The 21,199-nt window shown below is 24.5% G+C and overlaps 3 protein-coding genes, 1 long non-coding RNA gene and 1 pseudogene across 6 annotated transcripts; 1 reads left to right on the top strand and 4 right to left on the bottom strand.

Moving 5' to 3' along the window:
* Nucleotides 1–18: 18 nt before the first annotated feature.
* LOC133667093 (carboxypeptidase Q-like) lies at nt 19–4,586 on the bottom strand (annotated as a pseudogene).
* A 317-nt stretch (nt 4,587–4,903) lies between these two features.
* LOC133667092 (carboxypeptidase Q-like) lies at nt 4,904–10,020 on the bottom strand. Of its 2 annotated transcripts, none has more exons than XM_062083257.1 (7): nt 9,742–10,020; nt 7,757–8,106; nt 7,480–7,630; nt 7,145–7,394; nt 6,240–6,480; nt 5,406–5,588; nt 4,904–5,301 (listed from the first exon to the last, which is right to left on the bottom strand). In XM_062083257.1, the coding sequence occupies exons 1-7, from the start codon at nt 9,772–9,774 to the stop codon at nt 5,049–5,051; spliced, it is 1,461 nt and encodes a 486-aa protein (XP_061939241.1). In that variant the 5' UTR covers nt 9,775–10,020; the 3' UTR covers nt 4,904–5,048. The 2 variants fall into 2 exon arrangements, with proteins under 2 accessions (XP_061939241.1, XP_061939240.1); XM_062083256.1 differs by having other exon boundaries at nt 7,757–8,103; nt 9,742–9,836.
* Nucleotides 10,021–10,506: 486 nt separating this feature from the next.
* LOC108003701 (carboxypeptidase Q) lies at nt 10,507–16,015 on the bottom strand. 2 transcript variants are annotated; one of them, XM_062083258.1, is made up of 7 exons: nt 15,891–16,015; nt 13,806–14,186; nt 13,332–13,482; nt 12,410–12,659; nt 11,740–11,980; nt 10,994–11,176; nt 10,507–10,904 (listed from the first exon to the last, which is right to left on the bottom strand). In XM_062083258.1, exons 2-7 carry the CDS (start codon nt 14,156–14,158, stop codon nt 10,652–10,654), a joined length of 1,431 nt encoding a protein of 476 aa, XP_061939242.1. In that variant the 5' UTR covers nt 14,159–14,186; nt 15,891–16,015; the 3' UTR covers nt 10,507–10,651. The 2 variants fall into 2 exon arrangements, with proteins under 2 accessions (XP_061939242.1, XP_061939243.1); XM_062083259.1 differs by having other exon boundaries at nt 15,697–15,989.
* A 1,356-nt stretch (nt 16,016–17,371) lies between these two features.
* LOC108003686 (uncharacterized) lies at nt 17,372–17,970 on the top strand. The gene is made up of 3 exons (XR_001767100.3): nt 17,372–17,532; nt 17,631–17,774; nt 17,869–17,970. It is a non-coding gene; the product is annotated as an uncharacterized LOC108003686 (long non-coding RNA).
* Nucleotides 17,971–19,134: 1,164 nt separating this feature from the next.
* Nucleotides 19,135–20,240, bottom strand: LOC108003685 (uncharacterized). Its single transcript, XM_017066113.3, has 3 exons — nt 19,936–20,240; nt 19,508–19,777; nt 19,135–19,419 (listed from the first exon to the last, which is right to left on the bottom strand). Exons 1-3 carry the CDS (start codon nt 20,206–20,208, stop codon nt 19,324–19,326), a joined length of 639 nt encoding a protein of 212 aa, XP_016921602.1. The 5' UTR covers nt 20,209–20,240; the 3' UTR covers nt 19,135–19,323.
* Between the last annotated feature and the right edge of the window lie 959 nt (nt 20,241–21,199).

A 21,199-nucleotide genomic window follows, 5' to 3' on the forward strand; every position in this document is an offset into this window, starting at 1 on the left:
TTTTCTAAATAAAAAAACTTTATTTTATAATTTAATAAAACATTTATTTTTTCACATTTCATACCAGAAATTGAAATTGTATGTTCTAATATCAATTTCATACGTTTTGTTGAACAATAAAAAAAAATATATATATGTCTATATATTCATCCTGTTTTTCATTATTTATTATTTCACATTTCACATAAAAATTATACAAATTCTAATATAAAGACTAATCATAAATATTTCCTTCTTTTTTTTATAAATTTTTTTCATTAATAACGTAACAGTTTCGTCATTTGTGTCGTGGTAAATCTATGCTAAGATCGGCAAGAATATATGACAGTGCAGCAAAAAGAGCTGTTCCTTTGTCAAGAGCTTCTGAATCCTCGACCAACATAGTATCCGCGTTCGAGTGATGGTAATAAAAATATTTATCATCCTGATTCCAAAGAGAAGCGCCTGGTACACCTTCGTTTATCCAAATAGCGATATCGGGTCCTTGATTGGGACTGCGAACTTTCATGTTTCCCATAGGAGAGAAAAGGCTGAAAAAAGTGAAGCGAATTGAAAAAAAATGAAAGATTTGCTTGTTACAATATTTTTAATGAATTTTATTAAACTTCATTTTATAAACTTACGTCATAATCCTTTCTAAGATGCATCCAACTATATCTGTGCCGGTATATTGAATCGTCTAATGGCGCGAACGTGCCTGCATCCGATTCCATTACAAACTGTAAATTATTTTGTTCAGATTGATGAGCCTTAATGAAATCCAGAGCTCCTAGACTTCCCACTTCTTCGGCCGTCCACATGATCAATCTATCATTAAAATTAATTTTCAAATAATTTAATTAAATATCTTAAATTTTAATATTTTTTTCTTTAAAAAATTGTAAATGAATATAATGATATATTATAATGTATAATAAAGAGTTATTAGAAATAAACGACGAATCAATGTGAATAAAAAATGTAAGAACCGACATGATTAGAAATTTTTCATTTAATTTCATAAAATCAATTATATAATTGTATATTTTTTTATGTTAATTAATATATCGACAACTTATAACGATATTCTTTTTTATTTTCATTAAAAAAAGTCTTTTCACAATATTATTTTCAACGAAAAAAAAATTAATTCGTTTATAAAATTTACTATAAAATATACTATGAATTTATATATGAATACATATAAAAAAATATAAATTGATTCAAAAAAGATTATAGAAGTGAAAATATTATTCTTAAATAATGTATAATTTATTACATTCAATTTTAATCCATTCTAGTTCATTAAAATAATTTTTATATATTATATCGATTGATGAACACAATTTTTTTAAATTAGTATTACAATTTTTTTTTATATAACTTGAGTATTATTAGTTTAAAATTAATATCATTCAATTTGAATTTATTTTATACGCACCTTACTGTTCGTCGTGGTTTGTAATTAAGATATTTCAATAATTTCAAAGCTTGCCACGAAATGAATATACCACCACCGTCGTCCATTGCTCCTTGACCAACATCCCAGCTATCGATATGGCCAGATACAACGACAATTTTTTCAGGATTTGTGGAACCTCGGAAATCGGCAATTACATTTCGCGACACTGTGGATGGCAAATTCTTTGCTTCCATTTTCAAATTAATTTCAAGCAGTTCACCTGAAACACATAACTGGAAAGTATGAATGAGATGGAATATTTCTCCTTAAAAAATTGTTTGAAGACAATTAAGAATTTCGATATCTCCAGAATAATATATATATATTTAAAATTTTCAAAGATAATTAGAATTTTGAAAAATTTTTAATTTTTGAATGAGATTTGAATCTATAGAAGCAATTCAAATAAGAAATATCATTTTTCATGAATAATAATGCTTAGAAATCTAGATGATGACTAAATTCTTAGTCAGAAAATTTATAAAAACTCAGAATTATTCATATTTATTATCTTAAAATTATTATTATTGATAATTTAAAACTTTTAAATGACATTTACCTGTGTTTCTTTATTCAAACCACATTATTAATTAGAATGATAAAAAAAATCAGAGAAGAAATATTGTGGTAAAAAATTATATCCAACGAAAATAAATATTATGAAAAATTACAGATTAAAATAAAAAATGTTATTTTTGGATAAAATTGGAGAATAATTAAGGTATTTGAATAAATAATATTATACAGATAACATCCTGCAAAATCTAGTTATAACAAAATACTTAATTATTCAGAAGATTTATAAATATTTAGAATTATTCATATCCATTATTTCAAAATAACGATTGTTGATAATTTAAAAAAATTCTAAACGATTATTTACCTCTGTTCGCCATTCTTCTCAACAAAGTAGCATCCTCGATAGTGATGGAGGCCACTGGAATTTTAATCACATTCTTACCGTATCTTTGGTTACCTGTGTGCGGAGTGTACAACGAATATGGCGTAATTGATCTAATCAGAACAGCGACAGCCCCATATTTCGATGCTTGCCTCGCTCCATCCTTTCGATACTGTACCGTTTCATCGTATGAAACAAATTTCTGGTTATAAACAACAATCTTTCCAGGTATCTAAAAATGATCAAAGGAAGAAAAAAATAGAAATATTCGAAAGAAATGAAATAATACAATTCTTATATTTCCAGAAATGCGTTTACTTCATCTTTTTTGCTATACAATTCTTGGAAACTGTCCACCATGATGGCCTCTGCGGTTATACCTTCGGGTGGGGTACCGACGCTGGTGCCTAATCCCAGAATAGCAATATTCATTTTCCTCGGTTTCAAAAGAGTTGCAGATTCTTTTCCTCTGGAAAAATTAATATTTTAATTTAATTAAATCGTTTAATTGTTTCAGTTCTCATTGGAAAAAGAGTTTGAAAGAATTTTTTGTAAGAAATTTCTTGAGTATCTAGAGAAAATTATATAATCAGTAGGAAACGGTTTCAATGGTGAAATAATTTTACCTCACCCAATGTGGCACGGTAACAGATTCACCGTGGACATTTTCTAATCCGTACTCCATAGATTTATTCAACACGTAGTCGATGGAATGTTCTAATGCCTCAGATCCGGATGGTCTAGGACCAAACCTGTCGGTAAAATAAGCTAATTCGTTCCACGTGGTTCCTTTGAACGATCCATTCAAGGCCTCGTTTATTATGGCACGAACTATTATCTTGTAAGAATCTATTTCATGTAACAGAGGTTCCGGCAGTTTACATGAAATAACATTGTCAACTTCGCGAGTAACAGCTGCCAATATTGAATGTAATCGGAGGAGCCATACAACGATTAAAAGCTTCGTGGATAATAACATGTTGAGTAACTTCTGCTGGAAATATTTCGTTTTTTTCAAATTAATGGTTTCTAAGATATAATTTTTAACAATATAATTTTTAATTTGCGTACAATGATGTAATTTTTTTTTTAAAATTCATAATTTTTAATAGCGAACAAAAGTTGCTTTTCTTTTTGTATACTAATCATATCGTTAGAACTTATATCGATTTTATAAATTTTTATTTATAATTTACAGTAATTCAATTTTTGTTTTTTTTTCTTATTTAATAATAACTTTAGATGAAGATTGGATTTAGAGAAGGTTGAAGAAAATTATTATTTTCAAATGTTATGAACATTGTTTCATATATTGATTTTGAAACATCAATAAACTTATAATATAAAAATAGAGGACAATATTATAATTAAAATAATAGAAATAAGATATAAGTCCTTAGTTCACCTTAAAAATTAATTTTCAATATTATTTTTCACATTCAAAATTTAGAAAATTAAATTTATTTATTATTAAACAATCATTTGATTTATTTGTTTCGTTTTACAATTATTCGATGAATAATACACTCTATTTCTATTATAATCCTTTATAGTTCTAATTTATCGGATATTTTGTGTAGCTCGTTGCTCAATCGTAACTAGCATAATTGACAAGTGATGCATACTTATATAGATAAAATAACCAAAGATAAAGCTAAAAAAAACGTAAAAAAATTTAAAAGAGACAAAGAATTGTAGAAATTTAAAAGAGATAAACAATTTGAAAAATGAAAAAAATTTTTAACAAATGAATACACCTCGTTCATGTATCATCTTAAAATATAGTCTAGATAAAATGAAGTTAAACAATATCAAAAACTTGTAATTTTGAACAATATAAGCACCTTAAATAGCTTATCAAATAGTCAGATTGATTCAAATATAAGTTGTTTCAAAAATATGGGAACGTATATTGAAGATTCTTGATGTAATTTCAAGCAATATTTTCTTTTGCAAAAATTTTTGTTACGATTTTGTTAATGAGTTCTTATTAATAATCAATAACCAATCATGGAGTAATTTATCGAGCCGCGATAGTAGCGTTGGCTATGATATCTACTATAGAAACATTTAAAAAATAAAAGCATAGAAGATATAGAACTTATATTTCAAAATAGACTAATTTGTAATTTGCATTAATATTTTTTCCAAATTTTTTGTTAAAGTAAACATTTTTATCTACTTTGTTTCTATTTTCAAAGTATAATTTAATGTTTGTCCTATTGATAAAAAATTTGTAATTGATAAATGTTTATAAATGAAACTTGAAAAAAATATGTTCTGAATATTCTTTACGAAATTAAAAATATAAATATCTTTTAATTAAAATAAATAAATAAATACATATGTTAAAATTTATTTTTTAAAAAAATTATTAACTTTTAATTCAATAACAATTAATGTTAACAATTTAATCATATGAAAAAATAAATCAAAGATATAATAATCGATACAAATACATTTTAAAAGTCTTTTCAATTAGATGTTTCTTTAGATATTTGATCTTTTCAATGTCCAACATAACATGGTTGAAGAATGATGAGTAAAAGAAATCTAAGATATTAACTTAATTCATTTTTTTATTTTTATTACTTTATAATATAGTTCAAATTATACGAATTTTTTAATACCAAAGTAAGTTAATATCGAACATTTTCTTTACATTCTCTGTTACAATTATTACCAATATCAACAACATTAATGGCATCATTTGTGTCGTGGTAGATCAATACTGAGATCTGCAAGTACATAAGACAACGCTGCAAATAAGGCAGTCCCTCTATCGAGAGCATCTGGATCCTCGACCAACATAGTATCCGCGTTCGAGTGATGGTAATAAAAATATTTATCATCCTGATTCCAAAGAGAACCTCCTGGTACACCTTCGTTTATCCAAAAATCGATATCGGGTCCTTGGTTGGGACTGCGAACCTTCATGTTTCCCAGAGGAGAGAAAAGACTAAAAAAAGTGAAACGAATTGAAAAAAATGACAAAAATGAAACATTTGTTTGTTATATATGTAATATTTTTAATGAATTTTAAACTTCAGTTTATAAACTAACGTCATAATCCTTTCCAAGATGCATCCAACTACATCTGTGCCGGTATATTCAATGCCCAAAGGTGTGAACGTGCCTATATCCGATTCCATTACAAATTGTAAGTTATTTTGTTCAGATTTATGAGTCTTGACGAAATCCAGAGCTCCTATATATCCCATTTCTTCTGCTGTCCACATGATCAACCTATCATTAAAATTAATTTTCAAATAATTTAATTAAATATCTTAAATTTTAGTATTTTTTGCTTTAAAAAATTATAAATGAATACAATGATATATTATATTATAATAAGAAGTTGCTATAAATAATCTTAATTAAAAATGGCTAATTAAATGTAATTGAAAATAAGAAGAAAATTTTTCCAGCACGACTGGAGATTTCTCATTTAATTTCTTGAAATTAATATTATAAATAATACATTTTTTTGTGTTAATTAATATATTGATCACTTATTACGATAATGTTTTTTATCTTAATTCATTTACAAATTTTTTCATATTTTTATTATTTTCGAAAAAAAATAAAATTTAAAAAATTTATTTAATATCATATATAAATACAAAAAAATATGTAAAATGATTTAAAAAGAATCATAGAAGTGAAAATATTATTCTTAAATAATGTATAATTTATTATATTGAATTTTAATTGATTCTAGTTTATTAAAATAATTTTTATATGTTATATCGATTGATGAACACAATTTTTTAAATTGGTATTACAAATTTTTTTAATATAGAAATACAGAAATTTTTAATATAGAAGTATAGAAATTTTTTTAATATAATTTGAGTATTATTAGTTTAAAATTAATGTCATTCAATTTATACTCACCTTACTGTTCGTCGTGGTCTGTAATTAAGGTATTTCAATAGTTTCACAGCCTGCCACGAAATGAATGCACCACCACCGTCGTCCATTGCTCCTTGGCCAACATCCCAACTATCGATATGGCCAGAAACAACGACAACTTTCTCAGGATTTCTGGAACCTCGCAATTCGGCAACAACATTTCGCGATACTGTAGATGGTAGATTTGTCGCTTCCATTTTCAAATTGATTTCAAGCCTTTCACCTGAAACAAATAAATACGAATGAGATAAAATAGCTCTCATGAGTTTTGAATATTAAAAAATTTTTTGAAGAATTAAAAATTTCGATATTTCCAGAATCGTATATATATTTTTAAAATTTTCAAAGATATTGGGATTTTGAAAAATTTTTAATTGTCGAATCAGATTCGAATTTATAAAAGTAATTTAGAATATTTTGAATTTAATTATTCAATTAAATTTAATTAAAATGATAAGATATTATAGAAGAAAGGATAATAATAAATAATTATTAATTGTAAAATAAGACATATCATTTTCATGAATAATAATGTCGAAATCTAATTAATGATTAAGATCTTAATCAAATTAAGAAAATTTGCAGAAATTCAGAATTATTCATATTTATTATCTTAAAATTACTATTATTGATAATTTAAAAGTTTTAAATAACATTTATCTGTGTTCTTTATTCAAACCACATTATTGATAGAAAACATAGAAGAAATATTATAGTTAAAAATTGAATAATTAAATTCAACATTTATATAAATAATATCTTACAAAATCTTATTATAATAAAATACATTATTATCCAGAAGATTTGCAGATATTTAAAATAATCATATCTATTATTTTAAAATAACTATTGTTGATAATTTAAAAAAATTGTAAACGATTATTTACCTCTATTCGCCATTCTTCTCAACAAAGTAGCGTCTTCGACAGTGATTGCGGCCACTGGAATCTTAGTCACATTCTCACCGTACGACTGGTGACCCGTGTGCAGAGTATACAACGAATATGGCGTAACTGATCGAACTAGAGCAGCGACAGCTCCATATTTCGAGGCTTCAGTCGCTCCATTATTTCGATATTTAACGGTTTCACCGTATGAAACAAATTTCTGGTTATATATGACGATCTTTCCAGGTACCTAAAAATAATCAAAGAAAGAAAAAGTAGAAATATTCGATAGAAATGAAATAATACAATTCTTATATTTCTAGAAATGCGTTTACATCATCTTTTCTTCTGTTCAATTCTTCGAAACTGTCCACTACGATGGCCTCTGCGGTTATACCTTCGAGTGGAGTACCGATGCTGGTGCCTAATCCCAGAATAGCGATATTCAATTGCCTCGGTTTCAAAAGAGTCGCAGATTCTCTTCCTCTGGAGAAATAAATATTTTGATCGTTTAATTTTTTCAATTCTCATTGAAAGAATTTTTTGTAAGAAATTTCTACAGTATCTATTAAGAATATGATCAGTAGGAATGAAATGGTGAAATAATTTTACCTCACCCAATGTGGCACGGTAACAGGTTCACCGTGGACATTTTCCAATCCATACTCGATAGATCTATTCAACACGTAATCGATAGAACTTTCCAACGCCTCAGATCCGGATGGTCTAGGACCAAACCTGTCGGTAAAATAAGCTAATTCGTTCCACGTGGATTCTTTGAACGATCCATTCAAGGCCTCGTTTATTATGGCACGAACTACCGGCTCGTAGGAATCTATTTCGTTTAACAGGCTTTGTGGCAATTGACATGAAATAACAGTTGCCAATATTGAATGTAATCGGAGGAGCCATACAACGATTAAAAGCTTCGTGGATAGCAACATGTTGTCGAGTAGTTTCTGCTGGAAAGATTTTGTTTTCGTCTAATTAATTGTTTCTAAAATAATATAATTTTTTTATACAATTTTTTTTTAAAAATTCATAATTTTTAATAGTGAACAAAAGTTGCTTATTTTTTAATACATTAATTATATCGTTATAATTTTTTAAAATATAAAATTATTGTCTGTATCGATTTTATAAATTTTTATTTATCAATTTACAGTAAATCAATTTTTGTTTCTTTCTTTCTTATTTAATAATAATTTTAGATGAAGATTGGACTTAGAGAAGATTGAAGAGAATGATTATTTTCAAATATTCTTAATTACATTATAAATATCGTTTCAATATATTGAAATATTAATAAATTTATGATATAAAAATAATATAAAAATTATAATTGAAATAAAAGTAAAATATAAATCCTTAGTTTACCTTAAAAATTAATTTTCAATATTATTTTTCACATTTAAAATTTAAAAAATTAAATTTATTTATTATTAAACAATCATTTGATTTATTTGTTTCGTTTTACAATTATTCGATGAATAATACACTCTATTTCTACTATAATCCCTTATAGTTGTAATTTATCGGATATTTTGTAAAGCTCGTTGCTCAATCGTAACTGGCATAAATGACAAGTGATGCATACTTATATAGATAAAATAACCAAAGATAAAGCTGAAAAAAAAGGTAAAAAATTTAAAAGAGACAAAAAATTTTAGAAATTTAAAGGAGATAAACAATTTGAAAAATGAAAAAAGTTTTAACAAATGAATACACTTCGTTCCTGTATTATCTTTAAAATATAGTCTAGATAAAATGAAGTTAAACAATATCAAAAACTTGTACATTTTGAACAATATAAGTACTTTAAATTGCTTATCAAATAGTCAGATTGATTCAAATATAAGTTGCTTCAAAAATATGGGAACGTGTATTGATGATTCTTGATGTAATTTCAAGCAATATTTTCTCTTGCAAAAATTTTTGTTACGATTTTGTTAATAAGTTCTTATTGATAATCAATAACCAATCATGGAGTAGTTTATCGAGCCGCGATAGTACCGTTGGTTATGATATCTACTATAGAAACATTTAAAAAATAGAAGCATAGAAGATATAGAACTTATAATATTTCAAAATAGACTAATTTGTAATTTGCATTAATATTTTTTCCAAATTTTTTGTTAAAGTAAATATTTTTATCTACATTTTTTCTATTTTCAAAGTATAATTTACTGTTTGTTCTATTGATAAAAATTTGTAATTGATAAATGTTTATAAATGAAACTTGAAAAAAATATTTTCTGAATTTTCTTTACGAAATTAAAAATATAAATATAATAATATAAAAATATAAATAATAAATCTTTTAATTAAAATAAATAAATAAATACATATTTTAAAATTTATTTTTTAAAAAAATTATTAACTCTTAATTTAATAATGTTAACAATTTAATCATATGAAAAAATAAGTCAAAGATATAAGAATAATCGATACAAATACATTTTAAAAATTTTTTCAATTAGATATGATATTAAAAAAGATATAGTAGCATTCGGTGCATCATTTATTCAAAAAGAAGATTAAAATTCTCAACACAAAATATTTTAAATGAATTGATATGATTTATTAATAATACGTACGTGCATTATACGTTTGAAGCGAACTTCACGCATTGAATGTTCGAAAGAAACTAATCCTTGTTAATAAGAAACTTGTTCCTTGTAAAGTAATAAGAAATACACGCATCATACATGTATCAGAGTGGATCAGGTTTCCTTATCCTGACCTTCCTGATCATCTTTTCGAAATAGAGCACAACATTGTTGAAGTAAAATGAATGTAAAAAATCCAAGATATATTGCCACGAATATTAAATAAATTTGTTATGTTAATATATTAAATAAATTATATCTCGAAATTGGTATAAAAATTCTCAAATTTTATTTACACAATATAAATCGATATAAATTATAGAGTTTTACATTTACAAAACTTCAATTTGAAGTTATTTTACTTGTTTAAGAATTGCTTTATTTTATTAAAAATTACAATTCTAAAAAATTTCTGAAAATTTTCAAACTCAAAGTAAGAATAATATCTTTTTGACTTGAGGAAAATTTAATTAAATTAATATAACAGAACATAAAATGAGCTTGGAATCTAACTAGCTTAATTACATTATTATTATTAAATGAAAATAAATTTATATCATTACGATAATTCCAGCAAGTTATTTTTGCAAATTACTATTTAGCTTTCCAAAAGTTTTGAATATTACAGTAATATTGAAAAATTTCAAAGTTCGAAAAGATTTCTGAATTTCGACAGGATTTCGAGATTTTTTTTGAGATTAAGATCTCTAGTACAAAATTTTTTCAATTTTTTCTGTATAGAATGTTCCAATATCAAAGTAATTCATTTTTTTATTTCCATTATTTTATAGTACAGTTCAAATTATACGAATTTTTTAATACCAAAGTAAGTTAATATCGAACACTTTCTTTACATTCTCTGTTACAATTATTACCAATATCAACAACATTAATGGCATCATTTGTGTCGTGGTAGATCAATACTGAGATCTGCAAGTACATAAGACAACGCTGCAAATAAGGCAGTCCCTCTATCGAGAGCTTCTGGATCTTCGATCAACATACTATCCGCGTTCGTGTGATGGTAATAAAAGTATTTATCGTCTTGAGTCCAGAGAGAACCTCCTGGTACACCTGCTCTTACCCAATAATCAATATCTGGACCATCGTTTGGACTCTGAAGTTTCATTTCTCCCATACTTGAGAAGAGTCTAAAGGTAAAACAGATCGAAACGTTATGTCCTGACAGGTATTAGAAAATTTGACAGAGTTTATAAACGAAATTCTTTTTTAAACTGACTTTAAAATTTCTTCAAGAATGAATTTTACTTCATGCGTTCCAGTAAACGAGATGCCCAAAGGTTTGAACGTGCCTAAATCAGATTCCATCACAAATTGTAAGTTTTTTTCCTCCTCTTTATGATTTTTGATGTATTGCCTGGCCCCTATGATTCCAAATTCTTCGGCCGTCCACATGATTAGTCTATAATTGTTATTAATTTTATACATAAATGATGCGTTATAGAAAAATAAGATATCAAAAATGTTTTATATTAAATAATTTTATGTAATCGAATTATGAGATAATTATTATTTATTAGATTAGGTTAGATTAAGTTAGATTAGGTTCTAGAGAAGGGAAAACAAAATATTTCAATATCGATGAAAAATAAAGTAGACTGTTTATTTCTCAAATTTAATTTCAAAATTTAAACCTCGTTATTTTTTTTTTTTGTAAATTATTAGACTAAATTTCGAATTATCAATAATGTTTCATAACTTGGATATAAAATTTAATAAGGACAAATTGTAAATGTAAAAATTTTATTTTTAAATTTTAATGTAAAATTTATTAATTTCATTCAATTTTAATATAATAATTGTTATATTCGATTCGTATTGATCTACGATTGACACAATATAAATAATTTTTAATTTCTTTTTCGTGAAAGTTTTGAAACAAGTTATCAAATATATTTTTAACATAAAGCAATTTTAAGTGTTAAAGTTAATATCATTCAATTTATAAATCAACTTTACACCTACCTTATTGTTCGTCGTGGTCTGTAATTAAGATGTTTTAATAATTTCAAAGCTTGCCACGAAACGAATGCACCACCACCGTCGTCCATTGCTCCTTGGCCAACATCCCAACTATCGATATGACCAGAAACAACAACAACTTTCTCAGGATTTCTGGAACCTCGCAATTCGGCAACAACATTTCGCGATACCGTGGGCGGTAGATTTGTCGCTTCCATTTTCAAATTGATTTCAAGCACTTCACCTAAAAGAAATAAATTAAGATTAAATAAATTTCTTATAATCTGACATGAAATAAAATGTTTGTCTTCTCGTTTCTGATAACAGATTAGAAATTAGTAATTCGAATTACTTTCAATGCTTTTAATCACTTTGAAAAATTTAAAAAATACTCATTATCACTTTTATCCTTTAAAAGCATTGAAAATTTTGGAAAAATTAGTGATATTCTCTATTTCCTTCGTGGATTAAAAATAATAATCGAATAATTCTTTAAATAGCTTGGAATCTTTAAAGTAGCAGAAAGTTCGAATCATTTTGAGGTTAAGAAATTTCTATCATCGTAAAAAACGATTAGATTTTGAAAGCTTTGAAAATATTAAAATTATTGACATTTTGTAAACGAAATTTATTTTGATTATTTATTTAATACAAAATTCTAAGCGATGTTTACCTCTATCCGCCATTCTTCTGAGTAAGCTAGCATCCTCAGCAGTGATACAGGCTACCGGAATCTTAGTCACGTTTTGATCGTAACTTTGCATACCCGTGTGCGGTGTGTACAACGAATATGGTGTAATTGATCTAATTAAAGCAGCAACAGCCCCGTATTTCGATGCTTTTGACGCTCCTTTGCTTCGATACTTCACCGTTTGACCGTACGTAATATACTTTTCATTAAATACAACAATCTTTCCTGCTATCTAAAATGACCAAAAAAAAAAAAATCAAATGTATTAAAATGTGTTACAAGAAATAGAATTTCGAGTAATGCAATACTTCTATAATATGAACTAAAAATTACTGTTGCTTTCTTATAATGCAATTAATTTATTAGATCATAGTGGATTAAAAAATTTAAATAATTAATAAAACATAAATTGTAATATAATGGAACTTTATATATCAAGTATGATATAATCAATTGATTTACTTTTTCGTTTTTGTTTATTTTATGTCATTTGATATGTTTAACAATTGAAATAATTTTATTTTTATTAAAATTTTTATATAACATGGATTCTTTTTACTTTAAAAATTTGTGTCGCAAAGAATTAAAAAAAAATTGAAAAATAATAATATCATATAATCAAAGAATAGAGAAATTTTGAAACCGAAGAAAATTCAATGAAGAAACTCTGAATGAGTTTTGAATTGAAAATACAATGAATTCAAAATAGAATCTAAAATATAATCTTAAACCATTTTGACAATGATTAGGTTATAATTTTTCCTACTTTTTTTACTTCGTGCAACTATTTATTAAGTTTTTAACTTTCTGCTTCTTATTTCGTATGGAAAAAAAATAATAATATATTTTTCGTATTATAAAAGATCCTACTATTGTTTGTAAATAAATTGAAAAACATATTTACTTCATTTTTCTTTTTGTCAAGTTCGTCGAAACTGTTCACAACGATAGCTTCAGCTGTAATTCCTTCAGGTGAAGTACCAACGCTGGTACCTAATCCTAAAAGAGCAATGTCTTTCTTTCTTGGTTTCAGAAGAGTTGCTGATTCTTTTCCTCTGGAAAATAAATTTTGATTGCTTATATATGCAATAAATTTTTCTATTGCTTAATAGAAGAATAAGGTTAATGAATATACAATGCATTTTACCTTTATTATGTTATTATTATAATAAAACTAATTGGATGGATAAATTTAAACAATTGCTCAAGAAGATATAAATATTATCAATAAGATACAAATATTAGATGTATTAATTTAAATATATATTAATGCAATTAAAAATCAATAATATGTTAATTAACTTAAAATTATCAAGTTTACTGTTATTCTTCATTATTATTTTTGAAGATCTTATTTCCATGAATAAAATTACTTTACCTGATCCAACGTGGTACGGTAACAGGTTCGCCATGGACATTTTCTAATCCATATTCAAGAGATTTATTCAGCACATAGTCGATGGAACATTCCAGCACCTCAGAACCGGATAGTCTAGGACCAAACGTGTCAGTAAAATAAGCTAATTCGTTCCACGTGGTTCCTTTGAACGATCCAAATAAAGTTTCATTTATTATTGCACGAACCACCGGTTCGTAGGAATCTATCTCTCGCAAGAGATTTTTCAATGAATGACACGAATTAACGCTATTTCGTTCTTTATTGTTAACTGCTATCGCAAATCGTAACCGGAAGAGCAATGTTACGATTAGAAATTTCAGGGATAGTGACATATTGTCGAATGAATATTTACGAGTTTTGCTGAAAATAATAAGAAATTTCATGAATAGTGATATATTGTCCAATGAATGTTTACAAATTTTGTTAAAAATAATTGTTTATATTAATTTTTAACTCTTTACATATATTTCTTATCATGTTAAAGCATGATTCTTAAAAGAAAATTATATATTTGTATATTAAAATAAAGAATTTGTTTTGAAGAATGCTTTAAAATTAATTAATTAATTAATTATATTATTGATTCATAATGGTGTAATCACAATTCATAAAAGATATAATTAAATCAAGATGTTTGATTATAATGATCCTTATTATTTCTTTTAATGATTAAATTAGTAGATCTCTTAATTATTCTCTCAATGAATTGGTTAATTTAAATTGTTTAATTTAATATGCTTTTGTTGTAACAGAATTAATCTTTTATTATATTGTTGAAATAATTACAAAAAGAATTGAGAATAATTTCATTCAAATGTATTGTTCACTGCACACATTTTTTAATCAATTTTTTTTATTATAATTGAATAATTTATGAGAAAACTGAAAACAAAAATTTTATATTATTTATGCCATAATATCTGTGCAATGATAAAATCAGATCTGAATAATATTATTTAAAATAAGAAATAAAAATATTTGTACAAAATTATTTAAATTTAAATGAAAATAATTTTAAATAATAATTTATTCTTTTTTTAATTGCATTAAATGCGATAAATTTGGATTAATAATTTGTTTCTATATCATTCTTCTATCCTAAAAAATAATTTTAGAGTTTAAAACAAACATAAAAGATAATGTCAAATTATAAGTAATTTAATTTTGTTCTTGTCAAATTTTATCTATATCTCGTTTGTGAAACACTACTTCAAATAATTATTTTTAATTCATTTTCTTTTCAATTCTATATCTATTTTGTTTTATTATATCAATTTTAAATAAATATTTTCTATGCATTATTTTCAATATCTTTTCTTCAAATATTATTATAAGAAATTTTAAAATCAATTCATAATTATTTAATATAGTAAAAGATTATCAAAATGCATGATAAAGTTCATTTAGAAAAAAGATTACTTAATAAAAACAATTATGATTATATTTTTTTATTCTGTTTAAAAAAAAGAGAAAAAAATTGGAGATAAATATTAAAAAAGAAATTCTTTTAAAAATTTTAAAAATATAATTTGTTGGTAATTGTAAATTGATAGACTTTTATTTATAAGATTTTTTGTTAAATAATTAAAAATATCGAAAAATCGAAATTAACGATAATTTAAATTAATAAAATATTTATTTAGAATAAAAGTCAATATCTAAAATATATCAAACACAATTAAATTATGTATTCACAATTCAATATCTTATTTCTTTAATGTAATATAATTCTAAGTTTAGATTAAATATATCAGCAAAAAATTATTTTTTTCAATTAGATATAATTGATAAGCAATGCATTCCATTAATATCATACGAAATTGATTTTTATTAATCACTTATAATAACTTATAATATCAAATAACAGTACCTCTCATAACAGTGTATCGATTGTAATTAAATTACAATTTATATGACATAACGAAATATGATATTTAATATTTATATAATATTTATACTGATAAAATATGAAATTAAATATTTAAAAAAATATATATTCAAATAAACTTTTTTTCAACATTAAAATATTCAAACACTTTTTCAACATTATACTTTCATAATTACCTAAATGTAAATAAAACGAAGTTAGTTAAATATATGTATGTAAATATTTGCAACAGTATTTCAACTGAAATCACCAGTTAACTAACGAGTCATCAGACTGACTCAAACGTATATATATATATAGTATATATAGGAATGTGGAGGGGAGTTAGAAAACTGTCAATGAAGAAGGAAGTAATAATAATCATTCGCGTAGAACATTCTATTCACAAACTTATGTCAAATTATATAGAATCTAGGAATGAAGCATCTGAAGTTTTAAAATTATAATATAAAAAATAAATTATATTTTATGTCTATGTTTCATTTATTTGTAGAATTCATTTGTAATAAAATGATACAAATAATTCTTCTCTGACTGCATTACCAATCAGCATTCCTCCCACTACTTAATTTCCCACCAACTCTATATTCACAGTATTGATTTATCAATAAATATATCACAAGTAGATTCGAATTTTTTTAAAAAAAATGAAAGGTCGTGATTAATCAGAATGAATTTTTAATTTACAATAATCTTCAAGCAGTAAGATTTGAAAAATCATTATTATTTAATATCAAATATTATATCGAGAATGAGAATGTAATTATATTATTATTTTATAAGAAATAATTGGCTTCCAATTATATTTTTCATAGATAAAAAATTTATTAAGTTAATGGATAACACTTTAATTTCTATTAATCTAGATTATAATATACTAGATGGCAAGAAATACTCTGATATTTTTTTTAAGATCGATATTTCAAAACGTGTGTTACAAAGTTCCATAAGATGTCACTACATATCACATCTATTATATTTCTTATCTATGTCAAAAAACATGTCTTTTATCATTTGTAGATAACAATAGAATAGCATTATATTTTCCATCTATCTATAATAATAATAAAACGTACAAATATTTGTAAATGATATTCGAAATTATCGAAAAAATAAACATATTTAAAATATATTTTAAATACTTACGAATAAATACTTGTATTTTTATTTAAAAAAAAATTCATATACAACTTTAAATTACGCACAAAATTGAATTCTTATAGTGTTACAGATGATTTTCTTTTTACTTAATATTTCAATTTTTAATATTTTAATTTTTTTTCAAATCTTTATGATTACAATAAATGAAATCTTTAAATTGAAAGTAATTGGAAGATAATTATATAATGTAATAATTTTTTTATTTTCATTTTCATTAATTCATTTTAATAATTTATTAAAATTAAACATTATGAGAGTTTCAACGAAACGAAAATGTTACTATTGTTAATACGAAATTTTAAATCTATATCTTCTCTTTTTCTATTTTCTCTTTTTGGAATATATATTATTATAATCTTCATTATATTTTAATTTTTAACGTAACTTTGATATCATGACTCAATAATGTCGTTTTTTATAAAAATCTCTTAAAATAATAATAATTATAACTAGCGTTTACAGATGGAGATGCATGCAACTCTAACAGACGAAACGAAATAGCTCCTCTAATGTTTTGATTTCCTAATAATGTCCGGCATTTTGCGACCGCCGTTGCTACCGTGGCATCGTGGTTTTAGTATAGTTATTATCCACATAAGAAATAGTTCATATAAAAATGCTCGAAACGTGGAAATTTTCAACGACGCGGAACAAAACGTAAATACATGTTCACGATTGTAAAGACGTAATAGCGTAATAACACATCTATGCGAATATTCTCTTGTGAATTGTACTCAAGTATATATCTATTCCAGCCAGGTATCGACTATTTTTTTACAGATGCTTTCCTTTCGATTCGATCGCTTTTTTGAAAGACGATATGAGAGTATATGAGAGTACACGTATTAAGGTGAAAAGCCAAGTTTTCATAAAACAATAATAAAAATGGATATTCACAGGTATATAGTTTCGTTTAAGAATATTTTTTTTTCTATATATTATTATTTAATTATTTATGAACAATAGCATAATTATGAACTTATTCCTTTTCAGTCAACAATAATCTCTTTTCAGAAGTTTGTTAATAAAAGTTGTTCTTGTAATAAATATTTTACGCAAGTAGAATATTAAAATAAATTAATATATTTACCTCTGTATATATATATATATGATATGTATGTATATATATATGATAGTATATTAAAGATATTTTTTAAAATTCATCACTGTTTAATTTATCATTGAATCAAATAATTAAAAATATTTTAGTTTATAATTGACAAAGAATGCTTAAATTCATTGTGTATGAATTGCATATATTAATTACATTATGTAATTTTTTCTAATTGTTAATATATATTTGTGCAAAAATATTCAAGTCTAGACGTATAAATATATATTATATATTTATCATACAACTATCTCGTACACTCTGTTTTCCTAATAACGAATATCTCGAAAAGAATCTTTCATAATATTCATAATATATTTCAATATTGTTATTCTCTTTTTTCTTTCTTTTATTCTAGATATTCAATGAAATAATTCACTATAAAACATATTGAAATCATTTGAAGCCAATTTATAAAGAAAAGAATATCATTTTCAATTTATCTGATACAGATATTTATTTATGTACTTCGTATACATATACTTATTTATGAAATGTTATTACATTACATTATACAGGATAAAATAATCATGTTAAAGATCATTAAGTAAAAAATTTCATTTGGATTAGATATTGTCACTTACATACACGTAACATACGTGAGATCATCAAAGATCATCAAGTAAAAAATCTCATTTGGATTAGATATTTTCACTTACATATGCGTAAATATATGCAAAAATAATATAAATTTTAATTCTATTTATCATATTTTCAGAAATCAAGAATTTTTTTATTAGATTTTATTCTGTTAAAATAGTATTTTATCAATGAAACATTTAGAAACATAATATTTAAATACTTAAATTCAAATAAATAATTTTGTTACTTTTTTATGAGTTTTAAACTATTACTTCAAACTTTCTTAAATACCTTCATATAACAATAATTTCTATTCCTTCTGGAAATATTTCATCTGTCAGATAATCATTTGGGAAATTCCATTCTCTTGTTGTCAAAACTTAATTAATGCAAATTTGCAATCGTGAGAAATGTGACGTTTCCTAACGGAACGAACGGAAGGAGTTGAGGATGACTTAATATTATAGCGGAAATGCCTCTGGTAATTTGAGATCGTATCGGTGTCTACTACATAGTTAATTTGTGGAACAAGATTCAATATAGAAATGGTGATGAAATTATCGTTATTAAATATATATGCATTCAATTTAATTTATTTACGTCTTAATTTCGTTTTTTTACATTTGATTTACGCTTTCTCATTAGTATTTTAACAAATTTGTCTTATATCTAATTTTATTTTGATTTTTATTTATTCGTCTTACCTAAGTTAATGATTATTTGATTTTAATGATTATTTACTTATCTAAATTTAATCATTGTTTAAACATAGCTTTTTTTTCAATAATCTTTATTAACTTGTCGATACATTTCGCACATTCTTGTACATTTTTATGATCAATATCGTATACCTAAAGAAATTAGAAAAAAAAATAATATAATTATTATATATATTTGCTTAGAAAAAAAAATTATAAAAACAAATTTATAAATGCATACTCGTTTAGCAAACTGTGACTTCAGTCTCTTGTCTTTAACTATCAATTTTTCACCTGATTTAAGATTTTTAAACGTTTTCACTCGCAAAGGACCGAATCTTCTTTGAAATTCTTTTATATTATTATCGCAAATATTTTCAATATGTAGAAGTTTCCCGTGTATTTTACGCTGTCGTTCTCCTAGTTTGTCTACTTTTTTCGTAAACTTGTCCATGTCTCTATAGCCATGGTAATAATCATGTCTCATTTTTATTCTTAAATCTTCTTTTATCTAAATACAATAACAAATATCAATAACACTGTTATTTACATCAAAATAAAATTCTACATTGTTTTATTTACGAATAAAAATACTACATGTTATTTATTAACAAAGTTTAACTTTTCACTTTAAAAAAATTAATAGAAATTAAAAAAATATATAATCACTTGTTTGAGTTCGTTTGTCACTTCAAGTTTAAATGATTCTGGCAGGTTTGGATGTTTACTGAAAATTCTATCGATTCGTGCTTCGTTCGAATCCATCCATGAATCGATCTTTTTATCAATGCTTTCATTGCCGTAATCGATCAGGAATGATCTTTCTTCGTTTACGTTGTCGATCACTTTTGATAAAACCTCACCACTCCAATATAAAACACGATCTCTTTCTTTCAATAAATCTGCCCATATATGAGGCATGCGTCCCACCGTTTGCCCCATTGTTGACGTTATGCGAACACATAACCGTCAAAATCTATATTACAGTCAATGATCTATCGATTCAACGCCCTCTGCTTGAAAATTAGACATACATCATACATAGTGCCCTCTGGTATCCGTCGTGTTAAATTTCGTTTTGTTTTCCTTCTAGTTTAAATGAAATTTAGAAACAAGAGTGTGTCGTTAGTTTGCTTGTTGTCAGTTTCGTTCCTTTTCGTGTTTGTTTTGTGAAATTTATATCAAGTAAACAGGTGGCAAGATTATCCTTCTCGTTTAGTTCTATGATGTGAAACGATTTTCGTTTTTTTTTTGTTACTTATCTATGTGTTTGGTGGTTATTCGTTTATTCGCCATATTGCTGAAAAATTGAAAAGAAAGAGAATCATGACATCGTTATACATATATACGTATGTAGATAAAATTTTATATGAATATAACCATATAATTTGTTTTATATAACGATTTTAATATCAATTTTTAGTAAATAATCATGACATTTTAGGAAAATTAAAAATTTATTAAAAATTTTCATCGATTATTTGTATATGTATATCGTATATAAATTGCAATTTTATATTAATATTTTTAATTCCATTATAAATAAATCTTTTTTATGAAATTTTGCTCTTGACATTTATTTATTTATGAACGTATAATAATTTTTAAATTATTTTAAAATTTTGATAATTTATTTAAAATTTTATATTTTCGCGTATCTAATTTGATTAAATTTTTCTAATATTTTTACAATTTTTGTTTTTTATATGATTGTGGCTTTCAAAAATTAAGTTAAATATAAAGTTAAAAATTATTTATGAGAGAATATATTTCTAAATACGACATTAAATAATATCGATTGTCTTGGTTAGATTGTTCGAATAATCGAAATATCTAATATTGACAATACCACTTTGTATTATCTATAAATTATTGATAGGGGTATGCGGGTCCATGAAACTCTCCACGATCTATTACTATTGCGTATTTTGAT

The sequence above is a fragment of the Apis cerana genome, linkage group LG12, assembly GCF_029169275.1.
Source record: "Apis cerana isolate GH-2021 linkage group LG12, AcerK_1.0, whole genome shotgun sequence".
Taxonomy (NCBI): Eukaryota; Metazoa; Arthropoda; class Insecta; order Hymenoptera; family Apidae; genus Apis; species Apis cerana.

Excerpts from the sequence above, each read along its gene's own strand:
- LOC133667092 (XM_062083257.1), bottom strand. The coding sequence starts at position 9,774 with ATGCGTGAAGTTCGCTTCAAACGTATAATGCAC. Across the intron at positions 7,631-7,756 it reads ACCGTGCCACATTGGGTGAG|AGGAAGAGAATCTGCGACTC; the intron begins GTAAAATTATTT and ends TTATTTCTCCAG. Across the intron at positions 5,302-5,405 it reads ATCTTGGAAAGGATTATGAC|TCTTTTCTCTCCTCTGGGAA; the intron begins GTTAGTTTATAA and ends CACTTTTTTTAG.
- LOC108003701 (XM_062083258.1), bottom strand. The coding sequence starts at position 14,158 with ATGTCACTATCCCTGAAATTTCTAATCGTAACATTGCTCTTCCGGTTA. Across the intron at positions 11,981-12,409 it reads CAGAAGAATGGCGGATAGAG|GTGAAGTGCTTGAAATCAAT; the intron begins GTAAACATCGCT and ends TATTTCTTTTAG. Across the intron at positions 10,905-10,993 it reads ATTCTTGAAGAAATTTTAAA|ACTCTTCTCAAGTATGGGAG; the intron begins GTCAGTTTAAAA and ends TTTTACCTTTAG.
- LOC108003685 (XM_017066113.3), bottom strand. The coding sequence starts at position 20,208 with ATGGGGCAAACGGTGGGACGCATGCCTCATATATGGGCAGATTTATTG. Across the intron at positions 19,778-19,935 it reads TGACAAACGAACTCAAACAA|ATAAAAGAAGATTTAAGAAT; the intron begins GTGATTATATAT and ends TATTGTATTTAG. Across the intron at positions 19,420-19,507 it reads AGTCACAGTTTGCTAAACGA|GTATACGATATTGATCATAA; the intron begins GTATGCATTTAT and ends TAATTTCTTTAG.